At 45.7% G+C, this 24344-nt stretch overlaps 9 protein-coding genes across 9 annotated transcripts; 4 read left to right on the forward strand and 5 right to left on the reverse strand.

Annotated features, from left to right (window-relative positions):
- Positions 1–1731: 1731 nt before the first annotated feature.
- Positions 1732–3396, reverse strand: BHQ10_001253 (uncharacterized protein; the record flags this gene model as incomplete). Its single annotated transcript, XM_040873269.1, has 1 exon — positions 1732–3396. One exon carries the CDS (start codon positions 3394–3396, stop codon positions 1732–1734), a length of 1665 nt encoding a protein of 554 aa, XP_040729758.1.
- A 701-nt stretch (positions 3397–4097) lies between these two features.
- On the forward strand, positions 4098–5885 carry BHQ10_001254 (uncharacterized protein; the record flags this gene model as incomplete). The annotated part of the gene is made up of 5 exons (XM_040873270.1): positions 4098–4255; positions 4313–5149; positions 5196–5273; positions 5333–5556; positions 5617–5885. The coding sequence occupies 5 exons, from the start codon at positions 4098–4100 to the stop codon at positions 5883–5885; spliced, it is 1566 nt and encodes a 521-aa protein (XP_040729759.1).
- Positions 5886–6702: 817 nt separating this feature from the next.
- BHQ10_001255 (uncharacterized protein) lies at positions 6703–7342 on the reverse strand (the record flags this gene model as incomplete). Its single annotated transcript, XM_040873271.1, has 2 exons — positions 6703–6908; positions 6961–7342. 2 exons carry the CDS (start codon positions 7340–7342, stop codon positions 6703–6705), a joined length of 588 nt encoding a protein of 195 aa, XP_040729760.1.
- Positions 7343–11315: 3973 nt separating this feature from the next.
- BHQ10_001256 (uncharacterized protein) lies at positions 11316–14641 on the forward strand (the record flags this gene model as incomplete). Its single annotated transcript, XM_040873272.1, has 6 exons — positions 11316–11675; positions 11730–11994; positions 13140–13339; positions 13395–13557; positions 13655–14109; positions 14198–14641. The coding sequence occupies 6 exons, from the start codon at positions 11316–11318 to the stop codon at positions 14639–14641; spliced, it is 1887 nt and encodes a 628-aa protein (XP_040729761.1).
- Positions 14642–15754: 1113 nt separating this feature from the next.
- On the reverse strand, positions 15755–16142 carry BHQ10_001257 (uncharacterized protein; the record flags this gene model as incomplete). Its single annotated transcript, XM_040873273.1, has 2 exons — positions 15755–15991; positions 16053–16142. The coding sequence occupies 2 exons, from the start codon at positions 16140–16142 to the stop codon at positions 15755–15757; spliced, it is 327 nt and encodes a 108-aa protein (XP_040729762.1).
- A 2317-nt stretch (positions 16143–18459) lies between these two features.
- Positions 18460–20098, forward strand: BHQ10_001258 (uncharacterized protein; the record flags this gene model as incomplete). Its single annotated transcript, XM_040873274.1, has 4 exons — positions 18460–18562; positions 18613–18704; positions 18753–19613; positions 19664–20098. 4 exons carry the CDS (start codon positions 18460–18462, stop codon positions 20096–20098), a joined length of 1491 nt encoding a protein of 496 aa, XP_040729763.1.
- A 212-nt stretch (positions 20099–20310) lies between these two features.
- On the reverse strand, positions 20311–21201 carry BHQ10_001259 (uncharacterized protein; the record flags this gene model as incomplete). The annotated part of the gene is made up of 3 exons (XM_040873275.1): positions 20311–20849; positions 20918–21130; positions 21189–21201. The coding sequence occupies 3 exons, from the start codon at positions 21199–21201 to the stop codon at positions 20311–20313; spliced, it is 765 nt and encodes a 254-aa protein (XP_040729764.1).
- Positions 21202–21776: 575 nt separating this feature from the next.
- BHQ10_001260 (uncharacterized protein) lies at positions 21777–22946 on the forward strand (the record flags this gene model as incomplete). Its single annotated transcript, XM_040873277.1, has 1 exon — positions 21777–22946. One exon carries the CDS (start codon positions 21777–21779, stop codon positions 22944–22946), a length of 1170 nt encoding a protein of 389 aa, XP_040729765.1.
- A 174-nt stretch (positions 22947–23120) lies between these two features.
- Positions 23121–24323, reverse strand: BHQ10_001261 (uncharacterized protein; the record flags this gene model as incomplete). The annotated part of the gene is made up of 1 exon (XM_040873278.1): positions 23121–24323. The coding sequence occupies one exon, from the start codon at positions 24321–24323 to the stop codon at positions 23121–23123; it is 1203 nt and encodes a 400-aa protein (XP_040729766.1).
- Between the last annotated feature and the right edge of the window lie 21 nt (positions 24324–24344).

Genomic DNA, 24344 nt, shown 5'->3' on the forward strand with positions numbered 1-24344 from the left:
TTCCATTTACAAATACTACGTAAAATCAAGAGAAGGGGATTAGAGGGGCCGTTGCTGATACTTGTGCTGCATTTTGTGCCTGAGTATTTGCAGATGTTCCGTTAGGAGGAGTCAAATCAGACACATCTTCGGAATGATGCCCAATATCTGCGGTGAAACCCGAGCACTCGGAACGCAGTTATATGTCCACCTGGGTAGTCATTTTATGGCCCAGACGTTCCCAATACGGACATAGCATTTCCTTTCTTTTTTCTGAACTAGTCTATTCCTAGAGTCAAGAAATGGTTTTTCGTGACATCAAGCAAGTACGGATAGAATTAGTATAATTCTAGCTAGTCTGTAAATGGGAAATGATAATGGTCAGGGCTCTGAATGTCATTGATTACGCGGAGCGTTGTCTTCTTGATATCGGTGTCGTTCTGCGTCTTTGCAAAGTTATGCAGAATGGACTACTAGTACTCGCTACGTGTCGCTTCCCTTGAGTCATCGATGCAAGTCTCGGCGTGCTGAGGAATAACTCGTGACAAGGTACCTAGGTATACCATATTAGGGCCTTACGTGCTGCTGGAAACAGCATAATTATCACCCACGAACCCATTTTCCAGATATCAACGACTTCATCGAGTCTTGAAATACAGATATCGGTGTGCATATGCTTTATCAAATGCAGATTGCGTTCGTTTACAAGGAGTACAGTAGCTGCACCAGCAGTGTGTCCCGAAGTCATATCATCAATGCTATCTCCGACACTAATAATTGTCCAGGTCACTAAGAGATTGGCTATGTGTTTCTTCGATAAGTGAATACATACGTTTGCGGCCGAAATTCGAGCCCAATAATTGGCTGTACAATACTCTAGGTAAACTCGCAAAAGGGGCTGTAAATGAACGAGATCATGTTTCTTCTAATATTTTCTTAGAAGATCGACCCTAAGTTGTTCACTGAGTAGCTTCATTGGAAGAGTGTAGTCCGATTCTCCTAATCTTGTCATCTACACCATGACTATGGTAAGCTACCGTCGTGAGAACGGACAAATGCCTTACTTTTTGGAAGTTCGAACAGGGAGACCCATGATGCACGGGCCGATCTACATACTGGTGTAACCAAGCTCCGAAAATAACAATACGTACGTAGTGCCTTTTTATAGGACTAGATTAAACCTTAATGCTGTAAAATAACTGAATTTTTGGTCTACTCCGTAGGGATGAGTTAGAAGTGCGTAGCCGGAGGTTAGGGAATGAAATCATTCATCCATACTTGGAATAGCTCGGCATAGTCTTAGAACTAATCATATTAGCCACATCACAGTACAGGTACGGAGACACTAATGATATCCCAACCTGCCTTGAAATCCCTGTCCTTCTGTCGATGAAAGATCTAGCCCGTGCGTCGCTGGTCTGTCTTCCTACCGGTGGAGATCACGAAACCATTAAGCTACTCCAGAAGTTCGGCAAACTTACTGGGAATAAGGTCTCTGTTCCAGCAAATAGGTTCATAGATCGCAGAAGTATAGTGCCAATACCCAAGCTTGTTAAGCTTTCTCTTAGAAACCTAACATTTACTCCGTGGAACAGCGTGGTGTCTATTCTATTAAGGCTTCTGGCTCCAGGTGACTTACACATCACTAGTACACATAATAAAGGTCCAGACTGGCCTTGGGAGATATATTTCTGAGATAATTTAACATCCGTGCAGAAACAGCCCACGAGTTTATCAACTTGGAAGAACTTGTTAAGGACAGTAGTTTGCATCACCCACACTGCCTGTCCACGCGTAATGCACCACGTCTACAATCCTCCTCATCGTCAGCGGCTCTAGAAGGCTCCGTGTTACATCCGCCAACCACGCTAGATGCTGTTTCTCGGACAGTCGACATATCCCAAATCCGATATCCAACTCGGCTCTGGTTCGACCAACATGCGGTCCGTCCTGCCCTAGCGTCCCGAATGGAGCCAACGCACTAAGCAGGTTTTGATACTGATGGCGGTTATCCACAGAGTGATACACACAAGCATTGCACCCTGTAGAGTTTGTGACTTTAGAGACCTGCGTGCTCAACTCGAACAACTTGTGATGAGAGCCCATCACAGCCCAATTACAATACGCCATCACGACTAGCGCAGAAGTTTTGTTCGTCCGGATTGCGGCAGCCGATCTTTCCAGACAAAGCCCAATGAGGGAATCTAAATACTCACACAGATTGCCCCGGACTCCTCTTAGCACGACATTCTCTCGCTGTCTGCGTGCTGTATCACTACGCAGATCGATAAGATCATTAATCAGCGTACATGCCTCGATCAACATATCTTTCTCCGATACACCAATTGTTTTCCCAGTGACTAAGGATGCAGCAGCGACGGCAACAAACAGCCCAAGATCGACACATCGATGAGCGGTGATTCCTTTCATGCGGCTCCCGTACACGCCTGGCGGGACAAGGTTATGTTCTCGTGCGTGGTCGCGGTAATACCCCAGTACCCGAAAGTGAAGAATTGAAGACATCATATTATCAAATGCCCATGGAGAGAAGGAACCAGAGAGCACACAGAGCTTTAGGAACGCTACAGCGGCCGCTCCGGTTCGCTGCAGGAGGTTAAGCGTCGTCTCATCTGCTACCTCGCAGTAATCTCCTATCAGGATATCATTCCCGGAGTCTGCAATCGCGCGGACTATTCCGTCATACGCGGGATTGTTAGGGACAGTTCCCAGGACGAAATAGTATTTGGCATCGACGCAGAACTTTATGCCTTCCGCGAGCGGGTAAATTTGACGGTGAACATCCTGGTAACTATCCGTTCTCGGGTTCGGCCGCCGATCTGGTGCCAGGACAGGGGGTATCTGTGTGACTGACGCCGGTCCCTGGCAGGTGTCCGGTGGCGGTTGGATGTCGGAGTTAGCCAAGATAAGCTCGTCCACTGCCAGTTTGAGTGCAGTAGGTGTGTACCATGACTTAGAGCTCCATTCATTTTCGCGTTCCGTTACAGCCTGGAGTGCATTGATGGTATTGCGAACAGAGACGCAGTTGGTCTGCGCAAGGACAGCGAAGATATCAGCATTTTCTGGGATGGGGTAAAGCCCTCGGCAGGAACATTTGGAGACGGGCCTGTAGTCCCCGGATGCTGGATCTGTCTCCGTACAAGAAGGAGCAGCTTTTCCACCTAGAGAGATTTCGCCGTTGCGGAGACGTCGTTGAAAGGAGAAAGCCACACGCTTAAGAGATGCGTAGTCCGGGATAGAGCATGATGTTGCTTGAATAAAAGTTTTTGTCTGTTCCTGCAGACTGAGTACTGTATCATCTTGTTTTGGATGAGCGAGTACCTCTATCCAGGCGTTGACCCATGCCAGATAGGTAGGAACAGGGATGTTTCTTGTTTGCGGCGCAAATGTGTTACCCATTCTTGCGTGAAAACTTGTCACGTTGGGAGACACTGGGCACCCGCCCCAAATTTAACCCTCCAGATAGCAGACTCACCGCCGTACATCTGTTGGAAATAGAAGTAAAGCAGGGTCCTCCATAGGCACTCAGGAATATGACAATCAGCAGATCGTTTTGAGTAAGCAGGAGAAAAAGTTCTTATGCATGTAGTTATTACGCATATTCCAGCAGATTAGCAAAAGTTAAAGTTCGATATTGAGGCAATTTGTTTGGTTATGAACGGGCTAGGGGCTAGACACACATCAGCCCAAATATACATTGTGATAGATCGGATACTGATCGCTGTTACTCCTCGTCGGATCAATGACCCGAGAAAACTCTGGCGAATTGCATTCCATCTTCTTGACCGCAACTCACGTTGGATGGTCACTCTGCTCTTTTCACTGGCCCAAGCCTGGTACAATACTCCCAAATGGTCAAACGTGCCCCTGTACGTGGCTATGATGGGAAGAGGGGGCAGATTATGTTAAGGAATGACTAATGACTGGATTTCCATCGGCTGAATGCGTGGTATTGGTTACTGGTACTCTCCTTGCCATCTCTGATAAATAAAGAGGAAGCTGGAAGATGCGATTTGCCTTCTTTTTATACCCCTACTATCCTACAATCACATCCTTCAGCAGTTTCAGGGTATTTTGTGATTTTGCTATTTTGATACACCATGTCAGTTTTGTTGACTTTAGCTACAATTCTCACCCTCTATGGAATCCTGACTGCTCTTCGAATTGGATCTCGGGATGAGAGGCTTCCCCCAGGCCCACCAACCCTTCCAGTGATAGGAAATATCCACCAGGTAGCATCCAAGGGGTTATACCGGCAGTAAGTCATACCAATTGTAAAGGAGTACTATTGCTGAAATAATGTAAATGAATCCAGAATGAAGAAATGGGGAGATAAATACGGTGGAGTCTTCTCTCTGAAACTGGCAAATGCAACAATGGTGGTGTTGAATGATCGAGAGGCAATCCAGGAGCTGACAGAAAAGAGAGGAGCTCTTTACTCCGATCGCCCCCTTGACGAGGTTGTGTCCATTGTGGGCCAGCATAACTTTGCCTTTTGGGATGCAAATGCTCTCTGGAGGTCTGAGCGAAAGGTCGCTGCGGCTGCCCTTTCCCCAAGCCGGCTTGATGGCGAACTTGGCTTGGTTCAAGAGGCGGAAGTGGCCATGTTCATAATGGACTTACTGACCACTCCAGACAATTTCTTCTTTCATATCAAACGCACAGTTTCATCAATTGCAAATATCATTGTGTGGGGGTTTAGGGCATCGTCGTATGATGACTGGTGGGGTCATACTGTGCATGATGTATCTTACATATTATTTAAATTCCTGGAGCCCGGCTCCTATCCTCCGGTTGGGCAGCTTCCTTTCTTGAGGTATCTTCCCGATTTTCTGAGCCCATGGAAAACCCGTGCGTCTCAAATCAGTCAAGTTATTAGCGACACCTGGGCTGAAGCTCGACGGCGTCTGGAAGCCAGGCGTCTGAAGGGGGACAAAAGGTCAAGCCTAGCAGACAGACTGCTAGACGGAACTCAGACAATGGATCTTCCGTTGGATACCGAGAGGGAGAATTGTTTCCTTGGGATACTAGTTGAAGGAGGAGCAGAAACTACGGCCAGTAGCCTGGAAACAGCTTTTCTATTCCTAGCTGTTCATCCTGAGGTACAGAGGAAAGCTCGTCGAGAGATCGATCAAGTCTGTGGGCCAGACAGGTAAGTGTGCCACGAAGTGGTTCCTGCAAACTGCTCATGGATCTAGGGTACCAACTTGGTCCGATTTCTCAAAACTGCCATACATCAACTGTATTATCAAGGAAAGTTTACGCATCCGGCCAATGTAGGCTTCGCCCAAGTACCCTGTGAAGGATTATGAGCCAGATAATAACTGAAATTCAGCGCTCCGCTTTGTTTTCCACATCGTGTAAGGGAAAACGACTGGTACCGAGGGATGCTGATCCCGAAAGATTCAATTATTATAATCCCCACCTGGGCGCTTCACCACGATGAAGACTTGTACCCTGATCCAGAAACGTATAACCCAGACCGCTTCCTCGGACATCCAGGCCTGGCTCCTGATTATGCTGGAAAGGGCGATCCCATGACGAGAGATAAGTTATCAAGTCAATCACCGTGATCTACCTAAACTAATAGCAAGACACACCATTACGGTTATGGTGTAGGTCGCCGCATCTGTCCCGGTATTCACGTTGGAGAACGCAGCCTCTGGCATATGATTGCGACGACTCTCTGGGCATTTGAAATCGGCCCAAAAACCGATCCTATAACTGGAAAGACCGAAGACTTAGATACGAGTGCATATGTTGAGACATTGAATCATCATCCAAAGCCGTACGAGGTCGATCTCAAAGTGAGGAGCGAAGGCCATGCAGAAACTATTAAAAGGAAAGCAGCCCGTGCCTCGGAGTTCCTTAGCCAATTTGCTGAATAGAAGAGACTGGTACATAATGGTTATGAACATGAAGCCTTGAAGTTGATCGCTACATAGGTGCATTTATCGTATGCGTGAACAAAATTGATTGTGTGTCTCCCCTCTTCTGAAGTAGAGTGAGCATTCTCGCAAGTCTGAATTTTAAATTAAGACATATGTCCTAAGTGTATGCCAGTGGGATTCTTGACAGGTCTGGAGAGCGATTGGAAACGAGTATTTCTCTAATGGGGATGGTATTTCCACGGGTCTGGAACAGAAATCCAACTGTTGGAGGGTATCAAGAGAGCTAAGAGAATAAGTTATTATGAAGGTATAGTAGCTATCGTTATTGTAACCGTTATTATTACTAAATTTCTCGCGGCTTGTAGCTTTGATAACCTGTACCGCGGGCTAGGTGTATTCCCCGATCATCAGTCCAGACTTCCGGGGGAAAAGACTTGGAGTTGATCTTTGGGGAGTATTCTGATTCTTCCCCAAAAAGTCTTCAATCTCTGAACATCTAGCTCCAAACCTCTGAGCAGAGAAACCCAGGATAAGTGGGTCAAGATTGACGTTTTAGAGCGTATGTAATTATGGTAGTTTGTTTATCGATATCGAGGGTATTCAAATAGCTAGCTTGTACTCCGATAACTGTCAACTTGACGCCAAACCCTATGAGCTGCTGAAACTAAAGTTCACCAAAATCCTATGTGTAGCAGAACCTATCGGCACTATCTTCTCTACGAATCTAGATCAAGTAGCTGCCTTTGAATCTTCAAAATAAAGTGATATAATCAAAGTTTCTCGGTGTAATATCAAAGTATTCTATGAAAAGAGACTATTCGTTCTGACGAACCATCAAAGTCGTGCCTCCAGCACCACGATCCACAAACCCAAACTTGGCATACAACGGTGCCCCCTCCTGACTGGCACTGACAAATATCGGAAGGCCCTGCGAATCAGCCAACTCACATCCCCATTTAAGAAGCATCGATGCAGCTCCCCGCCGTTGGTAATCTGGATGCGTAAGAACAATATCAAGGACTTAGAACAGTTAGCATGGTGGAGATCAAAGGAAACGGAGCGATGTAGATACAAATATGTTTCTGGTCTCCCATAATGCGTTTCCTGTTACTCTCCCCACGCATCACGAACGCTTCGCATTGTTCAGCAGGCATGTCAGCATGCCACGCCGGATATCGGGCTCCCCGCTCTTCGGCCGTGGAGAGATCCCATTTTGCATACGCGGCTAGTCTTTGGCCTTTGTTCGTAGTTGCGTCCGAGTCTACGATTTTAACATAGTGCTGGAACGGCCGTTGAAGTAAATCATATGAAATAGCGGATTCGAGCCACTGACGCACACCAAGCGTATTAGGGAACAGCACGCGGGATGCGGGGTCGGAAAAGGCTGCCAACCAGATGTCGGCGAGTGCAGAGCAGTCTTCGACTACGACAGGGTAGAGTTTGAGTGTTGTCATTTGAATAATAAGTAGAAATGATTGAGCAAAAGTTAAGTGAGAAAATTGGCCAATGTTGTACAGACGTAGTTGTAAAAATGCTTGAAGACAACCTTAGACTTCTTCCTTCACAAAAAATTTAGGGCGAGTAGTATCTGGATCTATTCAGGAACAAAAAACGAAGACGACCACGCATTCATCGCCACATCAACTTGCGATCCTAAATCCATCTCCGTGAATATCTGATCCAAATTAAGATCCGTCCAATTCAGATCGACCTCTCCTTCGGGGCCATCACGTCCAGCAAGTCCAGGTCGATACATCCGTTCGTTCTGGTAGCAGTGTGCCAGTACCACTTCTATGAGCCTGTTGAAAAGCCGAACGTATTTGACGGAACGTTGTTCGCCTTGAAATGCTGAATCTAGTAGTCGGCTGCATATCTGTGCCACATGTTCGGTCGTCGAGTGGTCGTCTACTTGAGATCTCCACCGACTATACAGCCACGTCATGCCCGTCAAAAGCATGTCGTGGAACGTTAAACATGTTTTGTTGTTTTCATTTCTGGCCTCCAACTCAGCCCATGATTCCAAGACCATCCTCGAAACACCCGCACATGATTCATTGCTGCAAGAGTAGGATTCGGAAATGTCGGTGATGGTCTCTTTAATAACAAACAAGCAAGACCGTAGTCGATCTGTAACTCCAGATACTCGTTCGTATCAGGCAATAAGTAATCACGTAGTTCGAGGTGCCATCTTTGTAAACTCTAAGATTCTCAGCCATGTTTCGTTACGTATGGCGGCTCAGCTAAACGCCGTTTCGCGGTCGTGCAATGTAAACAGACTCGAGTATATCGCCGGCAATACCGGCATGACTGATTTGACATTTAGAGTTGGCGAGATAACAGCTTCTGCGTCCGTAGGTTTGTCTTCGTCTGTAATTTGTGGGAACGGGACGTCGATCGCATGATTTCGTATTGACAATATTCGGCCCATGGCAACGGCAACCATTCTTTATCAGATATTGAGGAGTACAACTTTCACTAAAGTAGGCTTCTGGACATGTAACTACCGCTCAAATGCCTACGTACTTGATTTTTCCGTTTTGTATGAGATTACCAGGTGGCCCACTTACCCGTGAAATACGTTAGTTTGTCTTCACAAACAGACAACATAATGTCCTACTTTAATTCTCTAGCTTTGCCTTATGGTAATCCGTTCTACGTTAACGATAGAATTGGGTCCGGGTTCTCTGAGCGCCTATATGCTTTCATTTCTTACTTTGGGATCCAACCCCGGTTCCTCTCCGACGATCCCTTCACAGCTCTAGATCAGATACGTCGAGTGTATAGTTGGATGTTCACTAATAATCCAACTATCACCTTCTGGGAGGGAATCGGTACCAACGGATCAATGTATGAAGGAGCCTACACGAGTGCGGCTCACGGATAGAGTACGGGTGTCTTACCTGCTCTGACCAGTTTCATTCTGTGTGCAATGCCAAATGGGCCAGGTCTCTTGACCTAGTCAGGTAAGCCTATTCCAGGAGATGTATCGTGGGCCAGTGGGAGTCCTCGATACACCGAGTGGTCCACTGAATGTTAGCTGGACGATGCAGGGGGTATCTTAATGTTCGATATTGGTCGGATTTCCTTCGGGTACTTAACTCCCCTTTCTTCTAAGATACGCAGGCATCTGTTCAGCCGTTCAACACGGGTAATCGGTCGTGGATGAGCATTCACCTTGCATGGGCAGAGATGCAATTAGATGGGTGGCCAGCCTGGCCTTCTGTCTGTCGAAATGACGTACAAACTTCTTCCCGACCATAAGTCGACCGCCACGCCGAAAGGCTACGCGCCTCCATGTCTATGTTTACGCAGAATGTCGATATCCTTAATTACACCTTGCGCGACTCGGTCTCGTCGTGTCCTATTATGACGAAAGGAAACCATTTCTCCTCGTACCTAAGAGGCCGACTTTCATTTGCAAAAGCTACCCGATCAACGACGATTACGCCCGAACTTGCTGTAAACGAATGGCACCCAAAACGAATATGGATCTACCCAGCCGCAGGATCAGCCGCCCCTGGCCCCATGGGCAATGACGGCCTCGAAATAGAACCGGAAGAACGCCATGCACTGCTAACGCCATGGATAATCTATTAGAGTAGCATCCTTGGACACCGTATGCAATCTGTTGAAAGATGGATCTCTAGTGTCTCTTCTCGAGACACGACACTGCTGATAATTATAGATTTACGAACTCCTTTGGATGCGCTGCCGGAGCAGTTCCTTCGAGAGTAGTTTTGGCGCTATTCCGTCAATGTTACTCACTGGTGTTACGGATGTTGGAAACGACTTGGATAACAAATAGGTAGAAGCTAATCCCAGTAGTCGTGGGTCTTATTGATTGGGTGGGGAGAAATAGAAATTTAGCCTTCACTGCGCTTCAGAGGATGGAGTGAACGCTACTGTTTGCAAAAAGCCCTAACAAGGTTACAACCCAACGGAGATCCTCCTATTGGCTGGTAAATACTGTAAATCACAGAGTACCCCAGAACCAGGCTTAGAACGGGACGCTCCTAGCTTGCAACCCATGGGAAAGCTCTCCAGCATCGCGAGGATCATAAATGTGAATGTAGAGCAAAAGAAACGGTCGTCCATATTTTAGTCGACTGCCCAAGATTAACAACAGAACGACAAAGACTACAGAAAGAGGTAGGCAACGCTTTCAACAATGTACCACTCATACTTACATGTAGAGCAAAGACACAAGAAATTATTAGCAGCTCTGTGTAGGGTCGTATTTTAGATACCATTCTAGACTTTGCGGAAGCATCTAAAAGGGTTTGTAACTATGGGCTAAGACAAAGGTCAAACACAGGCCCCTAGGCAAAGCATAAAGTCTGCTTATAAGCAATGTGATGATGATGACTATAATTAGAGCTACAAAGATATAGATAGTGGTAGTAACCTCCATATCGCTAGTGTGGCGAGGAGTCAGGGTGAATAAAATCATCCATCCATCCATACTGTACCTAGTGAAACCTTCAGCGGGCATGTTGAGCCATCAGATAGCAAGGATAAAGACAACACAATACAATGGTGCTAGTCAATTCTTTGCTGTTAAAAATTGTATTAAACCTTTTAAATACTTTTCAGGGACTAGCCTTCAACTCAGCTGATTTAGCACAATATCTTATCGCGCTTTTGTGACAGATCCATTCGACACTAGCCACCATTGTCTTATCTGTCTCTAATAAGGATGGGTTTATTTGCGGATGCATTTGGTCACTGACAGATACATACACACAATCTATTAACGCCCGGGGGCTAAGCCGAATGGGCAACTATGTCTAATCGACTTTATATGTCCTAACGGACTAGTTATCCACAATTCAGTGTTGCCTGCGCAGGGCTTGCTCCAGGGCATAATTCCTGATGAAGCATGCCTTTAGATCAGTACAATTATCTAAAAATAAAACAACCAACAAAGCCCTTGGTCAAGCTATTCCCCCAAAACGTGAAAGTAATTGAAATGAATATTCCTGGGGAACTCCTTGGTATTGTGAAACCTCATCGCCTTGGCCCGTTCAGCGGTGTCAACATGGCTTGGGGTTGGAACAGTGACAAAAATCCTCATTTAAGCTTCTTCCTGTCTATCCTCACTGAGTCAATCCAAGCGCTAAGAATGCTTAATAGACCCATATAAAGTTTGCAATTTTGTCTTGGACTTAAAGCAAAATTGCATCTTATCGCCATAAAGCCGATGCGAAAGCCGCAGTTGGTGATGATCAGTTTGACGGCAACGGAGAAAAGTCTAAACTCCGTAGTATGCTGCTGGTAAATCAGGATGTCAGGTAGAAGATATATTATAAAAGCATAAAGACCGAGATGGATGAGACTATAATGCAAAAAGTGCACGTCTATCAAGACCCTCAATCATATAAATAAGCAGCAACAACAAAATTCACAGTAACGAGAAATAAACTCATTATGTCTTACGCTGGCAAAGTCGTTGTCATCACTGGAGGATCAAAAGGCATTGGGSGAGCCACTGCTGAACAATTTATCGCTCTTGGTGCCAAAGTGGCAATTAATTATTCATCCGACTCAAAGGCCGCAGTTGAAGTTCTCAGATTAGGCGCTGACAATGCTCTGATCATCAAAGCTGATGCAGGATCCTTCAGTGGTATTCAGACTATCGTTGACCAGACAGTTGCCAAATTTGGCAAAATCGATGTTCTGATCCCAAATGCTGCAGCTGTTGAAACCGCCAATCTCCAGACAATGACTGAGAAGCTTTTTGATACTCATTTTACTCTTAATGTTAAGGGGCCTCTGTTTCTGGCAAAAGTAGGTTACAACACGCAGGTAGTTAGACTTTGTTGCTAACTTCACGATATATAGGCTGCAGTACCATACATGCCTCGAGGGTCACATATCGTATTCGTTAGCACGACACTATGTCACTCGAATACAGTCAAGCCGGAGCACCTACTCTATGTCCCTACCAAAGGTGCAATTGAACAAATCACGCGTGTATTAGCCAGGGATCTTGCACCAAATGGGATAATTGTTAATTGTGTTGCTCCTGGCCCGGTGGCGACAGAGCTATTTTTGAAGGGAAAATCGGAAGCGCTTGTTGATGAGATTTCGAAAGGATCCCCATTTGGTAGGCTGGGGAAACCAGAAGAAATTGCGGAGACTATCGTTTATCTATCGGGCAGTGCGTGGGTGTCTGGTCAGACAGTTAGGTGCAATGGTAGTTTGATCTAACTCGCGTATAAGAATTTAGATTAGGCATAACTGACAGGATTACTATACCGCTATCCCGAACGTGGTGAGCACAGCGCATAAATCCACTCAGCTTCCTGTCTGAATAGGCAATAGTGAGACGGGAGGTATTTCCTGTCAAATGAAACCCTATTTTAATAGCAGAATGTTCATTACGGCCTCAGTCCTTGGAGAATGATTGATCTTTAGTTTGCCCACTACACTAAAAAATATATACATCTACCCAGCTGAAAGGAATAAACGTATCTTTGTTTCCCTTCAGTATTTCAGCCGCAATCTTACCCAGCACCAATAAACAATAAAAGTGGGCAAGGTCGCCAAGAAAAGAAAGAAAACACCGGGGATTGCCGACAATAATTTAACATGAACGTACGAATAGATACCCTAAATGGGCATAAGCTGTTGGCCAAAAATACAGCTACACAGCCTACGCTCAACTTGGATAGAGTCATTTACAATCCCTTGATAGCACAATGTTTGATACCTTGCAGCGCACCTTGTAGCACATTTGGCGACTCGTTTGGATACACAGATTGAAAGAATAACAGTCAGGATTTTGTATGGCGTTCTCAGGTATAAAAAGGACAGGAATCGGCCACAGGAATGTTAGCTTGGCAGGTCAATATTACAACAGATTACCACCCTATATCTTCTTACTCCCTATTCGGTGCTAGTGGTAAAATCCTCCAATATAAGCGTACATCTCAAAGCCCATGAAGCTTGCTATCATGGCGCTGTAAAGGACTACTCCGTAGCGAATTCGGATTTCGTCCGCCGTACCCACTCGGATTATCAAGTACGTACGATAACACTAGTTACCCTGTACCCTTGGTCCCTTGCTAGCTCAGCAGTGAACCACGTTACATTTTGTTTCTATGCGCTAAAAATTCAAATCTCAACACTAGTCATTTGCGTGAAGACAGATACCTCCTTGGTTTCCATTCATGTACCAACAGCTGCCAGAACTATACAACCTACACCCATAAATCAAACAACGAGTGATACGTACTATGGCCACTCCAGCTGACACTATGGCCACGGACGGGCTGTCTACACGTATGGCGACTACGGTCAAGGTGTTCTTGCCAGTCGCCAATGCCCTCTCTGCTCGAGGAAAGATCGGCTCTGACGATATTGATCTTGCCAATGGCGAGAACAACCTCATGAAGCTGGAAATGGTTGACATGTGCAAGAAGGCCATGAGCGACAGCATCACTGCAAATGTGCGTCAGAATCAAAACAGGCAGAGAAAGAAATGCTCATTGACGTCAATTTCAGGCATTTGCCAATCCTGTAGGCTTCGTTGGTGATATGCCAATGAAAGAGGCGCTGGCGCAGTATTTTACAAATTATTTCCATCCCGCCGAGTCGGTAACGGCCGACAATATTGTGCCAACGGCTGGATCGGGCAACGCGCTGGATGCGCTCATATTTACATTGTGTGATGCTGGTGATGCTGTTCTCTGTCCAGCGCCAGTGTGGTGTTTGTTGCTTCTTTCTCCTCCTCTCTTTTTTTGGTTGATCTCATACCAATATAGGGGGATACTATCCGTACGCCCGGTTCCATGCCGAAGCTCACATCATCCCAGCTTTTGTCAAGCCCTCGTCCTCACTGTCTTGGGCAACGGAGAGTCTCTCATCTGCCATCATCCCGGCAATGGAAGCAGCATACAGCGCCGCTCCAGACCCCAAACGCATCAAGGCCGTACTTGCCTCAAACCCAAATAATCCTATGATGAATTGCTGGCCCAAAGATGTCGTCAGACAAATGATGGACTTTTGCCATGAGCGAAATATACACTATATCTCGGATGAAGTTTTTGCAAATACCGTTTTCGATACAGAGGCTGATCAATTTGCGTCAGCTCTGTCACTTTTGAAGAGTCCAAATTCCGACAAAGATGGTGTTGAGATGAAGAGTCTGATTGATCGGGGTCTGGTACATGTCTTGTGGAGCACTTCTAAGGATTTTGGAGCCTCTGGTGTCCGGGCGGTGGGTGACTCCTTTCTATCAATTCATCTTTTCTCCTTTCCTTTCCTGTTCTTTCCAGATCAGAGCATCTTTTGAGATTATAAGACAGGGTTGCGTCGTCTCCTATCATCCCTTAGTCCGTGCAGGGGTTTCTTTTGCAACTGCGTGGCAAGTCTCTTCACTAGCCGCACACTTTACGGAAAAGCTCCTGACTTCGGACTCGCTTCCCGATCTCATCTCTTCTGTCCGGTTTCAACTTGCCCAAGGCTTTCAAATCTGCCGTGAAATTCTTTCCACCCTCGAACTTTCTGGTAGAATTGAGCTATTACATGCCAGCGCTGGACTATGGGCTAACGCTTTGGTAACACTTAAAAAAGATGAGGTATTGCAGGACATCATCCTCAAGGCCAGACAGAACGGCGTCATTGTTGGCGAGGCCACCGAATTCGCTCCTTTCTTGCAGAAAGAACAAGGGGTATTCAAGATTACCTTTGCTATGCCGCGGAATGTGCTTCTTCAAGGGCTGGAGAGGCTGAAGGCAAGTTTGCTGTAAACGCTACATCGAACTTGCCGCTACCGGTATAGTGAAAGGGAAAGGAGAAAATGGTGATATTGAACCAGGACTCTTAGATACCGGTAGACAATACTAAAACTACAAGATTTTGCAGCCAATACCAATTTCTCCGAATGACTAACCATGTTCAGGCCCCAAAGTAACGTACGTACAGTGCAGCAAAGTTTAAGGTAGGGGGTTTGACTCATCAAACTACTTTACCCAACCTATCCAAGACACTTCAGATAACACGTTGTATATATCCGAGCTATAATCAGATATGCCGTAGTCTCACAAAGATGAGAGTACTCATTCATTGCGAGATATTTTCAGTCCACTATTTTTCGCGTTCATTTTGTGGAATGCCGGAGGTTGCCTCTGCAGGTAGGAGAGATCCCATCTTCCAATTCCTAGGACGGCCCAATATACCCGAGGAATATTATTTATAAACGCTCCGTTGCCCGAAATAAGACTAGATTCAAAACGTAGAAGATTGAATAACAATCCCTGAAAGTTGGTATATCCTATATATTCACCCTCAAAAGACCACTGTGTTTTCTTCCCTTTCCCGTTTGGACCGGGCTTTTTCAAAATTAAAACGTGTTCCAACATGGGAAATACAGTAACAGATCAAGGAATTGACCTGGCATTTCCCCCCCCGCAAACTTAAACCAAGAATTCATTCACATTATACATATCTAAAGGCTTAAGCAAAGCCTGGTCAAATCGCTGAAGGTTAGTCAAGGGTTAGGGCTATTACATAGCCTTTAGATATGATAATGCTCATAAGAGGAACTCCATAATTATGAGTCCACTCCAACTGATAACGCTCAATCAGATAGTGCTATTATATCTAGTATGGTCTCTTAGATCGATGTAAATAAGAAATTGACGCATCACGTGAACTCAATTGATCTAAAACGCGAAGTGAAGCGATAAAGCTGGAAGCTGCTAGGAATTGAATTTTACACACTGAATACCTATACAACGGTAGATACTTAGGAATATCTAATTGTAAAGGTTCTCAGAGCTCAGAATAAAGCTGCATTTGACTGCTATGTAGAAGCCYTTTTTCYCCCGCCACTAACTCCACCCTTTAAAGTACGATGCGACTCAAGCGCTGTAGACCATCTCATAGGAGTCCCAGCTTCCAGCACTGGTGCATTCTCCGCCGCCGAGAATAGTAGGCAATCCGCAGGCAGTGCCAGCGGAGAGTGACAAATGGTAAATGGCTTGGTACTCCTCAGGGACCTCGAGGTAGCAGTACTCGTATGTAGCGCCGAGAGAAGTGCAGTCAGTGGTGACATTAGTGATGAAATTTCCTTGGTTAATGAGGGTGCCAGTTGAGCACTGGCAGTTGAGGAATAACAGTCAACACCATTTCAAAAGCAATAGGGCTAAAACGACTTACGGAATCACCGCAATAAAGCTTCCAGTAGCCTAGCGTAGCCTGCGCAGTAGTAACAGATACGATGGCGGCGAGGGTAGCGAAGACCTTCATTTTGTTCTGTACACATCCTAGTCAGATGAATGAAGCTAATATACATGTACCCCAACTAACATGAAGCCAGCTAATTACCTTGTTCAACGGTATAATGAACTATCAGTTTGTGTTGACAGTTGACTGATAGACCTGACTCTCAAAAGAAAAGCTTTTTCACACCGGAAACGATACTGAAGTAAAACATGAAGGATTTATACCCAAACTCTTTATCGCTGGCCCCCAAATGTCAGCTGCGGCCAAGCAAGCATGAGTGTCTAATCATTTCGAAAGGACTTCCTCAATCGTAGCACACTGGCCACTAGGCTGGATTAGCTAGACCATGGCACCATGGACATTGGGGCACCGAATGCTGCCACTAGTGAATATTCGGCGGCTGAAACGGTGTGACAGGAACTAGGAATATATTAAGTGAAGTTGTGAGACGGAAAGCATTACTCACCGCCTGTTTTATGAAATAAGACTCAGTCATCAACCTTGGTTGGGCGAGTAAAGTGACATTCGGTTCAGTGCGAATCAATTCACAATTTCAGGTACGCATATTCAATCCTTCTTTATAGTCATTTTAAGATATGCATGGCACTAGTCAGCCTAAGTCAATTAGAATTTAAAAATTGGATATTTATTAGTAAGAGAAATTATGAGAAGAATTGTAAAAGCAGCTAAGTAATATACTAATTAAAGGTATAAAAGCAGTGAATAGATAACAGTATTTAGTGTCTGTGAAAGCACGAATTCGTAATGATCCCTGTAAATAGCTTGAAAATATTGATTAGTAGATATGCTAGAGGTAGAAATCCAGCTATGTGAATAGAAGAGTGGTTTTTGGTTGTACTTTCAATATGCTACTAATTTAGAAGGGAACCTTATCAAATGGACCATCTGAGCTAGAAACGGCGTATTGGTAATCTCATTTATGAAGAGCGGATGAAGACTATACTGTAGCGTTCTTTCATGCTCTATAGTATATAGTTGAAATCAACGGCCCCAGATCCCACTCCTAACAGGATAGTAGACAACATAGTGTAAATATAGTAGATGAGTATGACCACTCAGGCATCGAATGAAGAAAACACTAATTTTCGTTATGTATACTGAGCTCGGCGGAAATAGCAGGCGTCAGTAGAGTGTTATAAATATGCCCTTAAATGCCTGAAACCTCCTTCAAACGATTGTTTCATGTTCTTGAAGATAGTGATTATATTCCGTTGTGCGGATCTTTGTATTCCTCTATAAATAGTTTTGTACGGTTGCATTGATCCTTCGTGGCGACAGGTTTAAGAATGCTTCGAATATGGCGTCAAAGAGACTCTGAAACATTTCAGTACATGGTTGATGAAACCGGAAACAATGGGATTCAAGGAAGGTACTCGTGGCCCCTATCTATATAAAGCCTTGTCCTCCCTGCCGTTGAGACACCAAGACAAACATCCCAGACACTCATTCAAAATATTAGAATCCACGGTATTAGCCTGTGTCAAATCGTAGGCACCAAATCAATGTGAGCACCGTAACAACTACTTTCTTTTCTAAAGGCGCTGACTCGGTTTTCAACAGAAACAACTTGCAAAACAAAGCGAAGATACTCCTACTCACTAAGACCTTCCTTCAACAACAGAAATCTCGAATCAGAATGGAAGCCGGACACTTCTTGAGCGTCTCCACCACCAAGCTTCAAGACACGAGTGTCATGATGATTCCGAAATCAAACGCTGCACCTACAAACCAGTGCGTCATTCTATGAAACTGCACCTCGAACCCGAACTTGTTCTCTACACACCGGCTTAAGTGCCGGTAATTTTTACCGCTAGCTTGAATGCCTTCCACACGCATACATGCGATTATTAGTCTTTTGCAAATACAAAGCAAGTTTACATCGAGGAACGATGAGATGTGAGAAATATCGAGCGGATCAATGAATGATGTGCTCGATGCTTTTGTTTCGGGCGTATCTCAATAGCAATTTTCCTTTTCGTTTGTAAATAACATTAATTCGGTTTAACTCATGTGGTTGCAAATGATCAAATACTACGAGGATTTGAGATAGATAGTGAGAACATATCTATATGAGCTATCCGTATGCGGTTAGCGCATGAGTACCTTGATGCCACAATGGCGATAGCGGGGCCGGTCCTCCAATCATAATCAAGAAACTACATAAAGTCGATTTCTATTGGCTGAGTGATCCTTATCAGATAACCCCGCATGTCGCMCCTGCCACTTTCGGACGATAACGCGTGACCGCGAATCGTCCTCTCCTTCCTCCATCTTACTCTCATTCAACCTCTTCAATCCTGAATATACAACTCAGAGAACCATGGGCCAGACTACTTCCAAAATTGACGAAAAGGAGGCTGTGGCGGGCATGGGCCGCCTCAGTATCGACAAAAATGCATATGTTTTTGTTGACAATGATACCTGTACGTGATTATTTGTTATTTATGCCCATATGTTTACTGACGAGATGAAGTGCCTCCTCCATACGAGGCGAGCGACAGGATCAGCACCATCTCTCTAGACCAGGCCAGACAATGGGAAGAGAAGCTTTTGTCTTCAGCTAGAGTAAGACACCGTTGATCGTAGGTTGTTGAGTTCCAGCTGACCAGATAGAACCGTCTCGCCATTTCGGCGTTATCACAAAACCCCGTCTCGGCCATCCTAACCAACAACAACGCAGCCGTTACCGATAGCCAGATTTTCAATATCAAGATTCCCTTCGAAGGAGCTCCAATCACCAACCAACGGTCGTCCGGCCGATGCTGGCTTTTTGCGTCTACTAATGTCTTTCGTGTTGCTATCATGAAGAAGTACAACCTCAAAGAGTTCGAACTCAGTCAGTCTTATCTCTTCTACTGGGACAAGATCGAAAAAGCCAATTGGTTCCTCGAACACGCCATTCAGACAGCTGGAGAGGACCTTGAGGGTCGTTTGGTGCAGGCCCTTTTTGCAAGTCCAGTCGGCGATGGTGGCCAATGGGACTTTGTGGTTAACCTAGTTAATAAGTACGGATTAGTACCGCAGACACTTTATCCTGACTCGTACAACGCCAAAAACAGCAGCAAGATGGGTTCTCTCATCACGACAAAGTTGCGTGAGCAAGCACTGATCCTGCGGAAACTAGTTGCTACTGGCGCGACCGATTTGATTGCCGTGCATAAAAACCACTTCCTACAGGAGATCCACGGCATTTTGACCATCATGTTAGGACCTCCTCCAAGTCCCGACGAAGAGTTTACTTGGGCATTTTATGACGCCGACAATAAGTACACCAAAGTTGTGACGAAGCCTACACAATTTGCATCAACGCTGTCAGATAGGCAGACTGTGCGAGCATGCGGTGGTGCAGATGTGAATGAGCTCTTCAGTCTAGTCAACGATCCTAGGAACGAATACAACCGTCTATTGACCGTAAACAGACTGGGTAATGTGGTTGGCGGTGTTCCTGTTCGATATGTGAATGTCGAAATGGAGGTAAGTTAAGCTGGATATTAGATTGACTATCCACTGACCTGACTTGACAGACAATGAAGGCGGCAGCAATATCCATGCTGAAAGCTGGAATCCCTGTTTTCTTCGGCAGTGATGTTGGCAAATTCTCCGACTCTGCATCCGGCATTATGGATACGGACTTGTTCGACTTTAATCTAGGCTTTAACATCAAGCTGGGCCTGACGAAAGAACAACGTTTAAAGACCGGAGAATCTGCAATGACACATGCCATGGTCTTGACGGCTGTGCACGTGGAGAACGGCAAACCTGTACGGTGGAGAGTGCAAAACTCATGGGGTGAGAGTGCAGGTGATAAAGGATGGTTCGTCATGACGGACAAGTGGATGGATGAATTCGTCTACCAAGCTGTCGTCGATCCGCGCTTCGTCAGCAAGGAGACTCGTGATGTGTTGAAGCAAGATCCCATTGTTCTTCCTCTATGGGACCCAATGGGTGCTTTGGCTTAAGTTCCTTTGTACAAGGATGAACTTTTAGATTACTGTGAATGATTCTCTCTTGAAATTTTTGGTGGCTTGAAAACAAATGGGTTGAATGATTAGCAATAATATCTACTTCACGCGACGAATTATAAACAGAGTAGTAAGATGACGGTGTTCCAAATCCGGCGCATATTCGTATATGTTCAGCTCAGGAGCAAATTAAGTCGGTAAAAACAAGATCAAAGCTCTTTCAGCCTCTCTTGCACAGATTCTGCAACCCCACTGACCAGTCCCGCAGCATCATGGGCATAATGCTCAACCACATGACCCGTTACTTCCGACACATTATGCCCCGAAGCTTGACGCACCTCTCTTTTCAACGAGAACCTCTCCTCCGCCCAAGTCACGGGCGACAAAACCAAAGACCCAAAAACACAACCCGCCGTAGCCAACACATGCCACACAAAAACCGCAAAGACGCCAATACCAAACGGCAAGATGAACTTGACGAATTCGGTGGTTTGATACAAATCTTCCTGCGAGGAAATCCAGTATTTCGTGGTCTCACCGTCGAATTTGGTTTCTTCGTTGGAATGGTCGGAGTTTTGGAGTTGGCGGCCAGTTTTCTCAAAGTCTTTGTACCCGCGGTATTCATTTGGATCGGTAGTTAGGGTTAGGACAGTCGTGAGGGTGACCGGAGCGAGGTAGAAGGGAATGATGAAGATGGAGAAGATTTGGGAGATGGTGACGTAGAGTTTGAGGTTGTCTTGATCGAAAGCTGTACCATACGAGCTTTTAGCCATCAAAAGTCATTGAACATTGTAGGATAAGACCGAATATGCATACCGACTGATTTTACTTCAAGATCAATCCGGGGGGACAAAATCTTGTAGAATCGGTAGATGGCCTGAATCAGCCATCGCGACCCATTGAAGGACCAGGTCCGGCAGAAAGGGTGGGAGAATGAGGCATTCGGAGTGAAGAATTTTTCAATTGTAGATGCTTGCAGGGTAGGCGGGGACTGAGTAAGTAGTTTAATGACCGTCTGGATTTCGCGGACTATAGCATGAATAGATCAGTATGTTTCTTCTCGCGGTCTGGTTGTGGTGTCGAATACCTGGGTTCTCCATGACGTATAGCTTTCTTGTCGAATGTGAGACTTGAGTCGATTGTATTTCTGCGATTGCAACCGCTAATGAGACGAGAAGATGGTACACTTCAGTCTTGTAAGGAAATTGCAGATGAAGAGAATTCCTTGAATGCAATGGGAGATGTTTGTAGAAAGACTGAAGAGAAAAGACTTGAGAGGCAGAAAGGAAAGAAAAGCATGTGAAGATATGATGTCATGGCAGGGCGCTCGGAAGCTCCGCAGTTCGGGACAACCCTAATCTACCCTAACCCCATTCCGTCTTAACACCGAAGTTCGGCATCGGCCTCGGGTAGCTCCTCGCTTATTCCCAGCATCTTCAACTGTTAACCCCGGAATCAGCCCCGAGATGTGTTCTTCGCGCTGAATACTTCTCAATCAAGACACATCCACATCATGAAGCTGAAAGGCATAAATTGCAGCCTCTGCGCTGTATCAAATGTCATTGAATATTACAGAACAACCAATCAATCCAAAACTCCAGAAATTATAAAGACTTTTACGATACCTCTACAATAAACGGCATTCCCTTGTCTGATCATATAAAGGCTGAGAAGAATGTCTCCCAAAATTGCTATCATTGGCGGTGGTCCTGCCGGACTGACACTGGCATCTATCCTCATTCGTAACGGTATCACTCCCACTGTCTTTGAACACGATGCATCCCCCGAAGCTCGCACTCAAGGTGGCTCCCTCGACTTACATCCCGGCACTGGACAGGCCGCATTAGCAGCATGCGGTCTAACCTCTCAATTCGAGAAGTATGCTCGTTATGACGATCAAGATTTTACAGCTGTTGACAAGCATGGCAAAGTAGCCATCCAGTTGAGAGACCGGGATGTCGGCCGTCCTGAAATCGATCGCGGTCAGATCCGTCAAATGCTGATTGACTCAATTCCAGAGGGTGTCATCAAGTGGGACCACCACCTGGTCGCCGCCACTGAAGACTCCCTCCAATTCAAAGATCATACAGAATCAGGATGGGACCTGATCGTAGGAGCAGACGGAGCTTGGTCAAAGATCAGACCACTATGCTGCTACGTGCCTCCTTTTTACTCCGGCATTTCCGCCTACACGATGCACTTGACTGATGCAAGCACCAAACACGCTGCCATCTCAGAGATTGTCGGTAAAGGAACCTATTATGCGATTGGAGAGGATGACGGCATGGCCTTGGCTTATCAACGCAACGACAATGACTCTATACTCGTTTACGCATTTGGCCGGAGATCGGAAAACTGTGTCAAAAACTCAGGCATCGATATCAACGACCAAGACTCCATTCGTGCCACTCTAAAAAAGGACTATGCGCAATGGGAGCCGAAACTATGCGCAGTCTTTGATGAATGTGATGGTGATATTGCATATAGCTCTTTGTACATGCTTCCCGTGGGATTGAGATGGCCATCACACAAAAAAGTGACTCTGATCGGAGACGCAGCCCATCTCATGACCCCCTTTTCCGGTGAAGGAGTGAACTTAGCAATGACGGATGGCATGGATCTTGCAAATGCAATCATTTCCAATCCTGATGATATTGCTGCCGCCATCGCAGAGTTTCAACCGGCCATGTGGGAGCGTGCAAAGATCGCAGGCAATGCTGCATGGAGGAATAGTATGGAGAGGTTTGAGCCAGGTGCCTTGGACAGCTTGGTAAAAAGACTCCAGAGTACGCTCGAAAAGCAGGGTAACCTCCAATTGTTGGAGTTGACGGAGCAAAAGAAATAGTGATTGTGCATTCAAGCATTTCACTAGTGACATAGAGCGAGTTTCATTTCCTGTTTTCTTCTCTACAGTGACGGTTTACTTTGAGTCGTTTACGTTGGATAGAAGCAATTGCATCTCCATTTCAGTTTATTCAACGACTTCTCTATATCTTTGGGAAGATTCCATCGGACCGTTCTAAGGCTCAAATACTCCTTTCTTCATCGTCTCCGCTGGCTTCTCAGTTTGTATAATCGTAATCTGGGAACGAGTCTGCTCAAAGTGCACACTTCCATATCTCAACAAATCTGCAAAAGTCCCAGGTTCAATATCCTTGTTCGCATTCTCAGGCTTATCCAACAACACACCCAAAGCCGCAGTCTTGGTCAACTTCTTCCCATGAGTAACCTTTTGCATACTCGAATTTGTTAAAATTCTCCAAACAGCTTCGTAAGCCTTCTTATATCGATCCGACTCCGGGTCCTCATCAAGCCTCGTTGTCAAAACCTCGAACAACTTCTCACCCTGGTACCCGATGACTTTCTCCGCCGCCCAGTCCTCCTCCAGCGCATCGAACCAGAGTATGTTCTTTTGCGCGTAATCCGCACAACTAAAGCCATCTCCGGCATCCTCAAGCATGCACAATCTCAACCACGCAGTAACCTGGGTAATATAGTCAAACACTACCATCGGCCCCACCTGAAAATCCCATGCAAATCCTCTGCTTCGCGAGGCGGAGAAGTCCAGTTTTGCAGTAAACGCCAGTAGCGGGTTTGATGATAGACCTTCGTAGATATCTTTTCCATCCCAGAGATACACGAACAGGTCGTGCCATCTTTTGATGAAAGGATCATGCTGGCGAGCAGCGACGAAGTGATTCGCCATTGTTGTGCCGTACATCCATGGCACACTGATTTGTTGAGGTTTGGAGGGATCGGAAAGGATATCCCAACATATCTTGTCTAGACTGCGGACGAGAATAATGCCCACATCCATGAATACGCCACCATAGAGATATGTCAAGGCGCCACGAAGGAAATCTGCACTATGTGGTCCGATATAGGGTCCCTTCAATGTGCCCTTCGTAAAAGCCTGTGGAAGCATGGCAGGTGGTACAAAGTTCAATGCATTGTTAGGAGAGTCAGGGACCATGTCCAGGACTCGGATTGTCCATGATGGACCGCATAGGCGTGCCCAATTGATGACATTGCGACGGGTCCAGGAGGGCATCTTGTCAATGCCGGAGTCCCAAAAGGCCCATATATTCTTCTCGGAAGAGGTCAAGGGAGCTGCTTTTCGCAGCGATGCTAGTATTTCATCATCGGAGCGAGCATCGGCAGCCTCGACAAAGCGAAGCTGGTCCTTGAATTCCTCAGGGATGCTGTACCTTGGAGTGGCCATTGTGTCTAGGATTGGATTGAT

Source organism: Talaromyces amestolkiae (genome assembly GCF_001896365.1).
Source record: "Talaromyces amestolkiae strain CIB chromosome Unknown scaffold1.1, whole genome shotgun sequence".
Classification (NCBI taxonomy): domain Eukaryota; kingdom Fungi; phylum Ascomycota; class Eurotiomycetes; order Eurotiales; family Trichocomaceae; genus Talaromyces; species Talaromyces amestolkiae.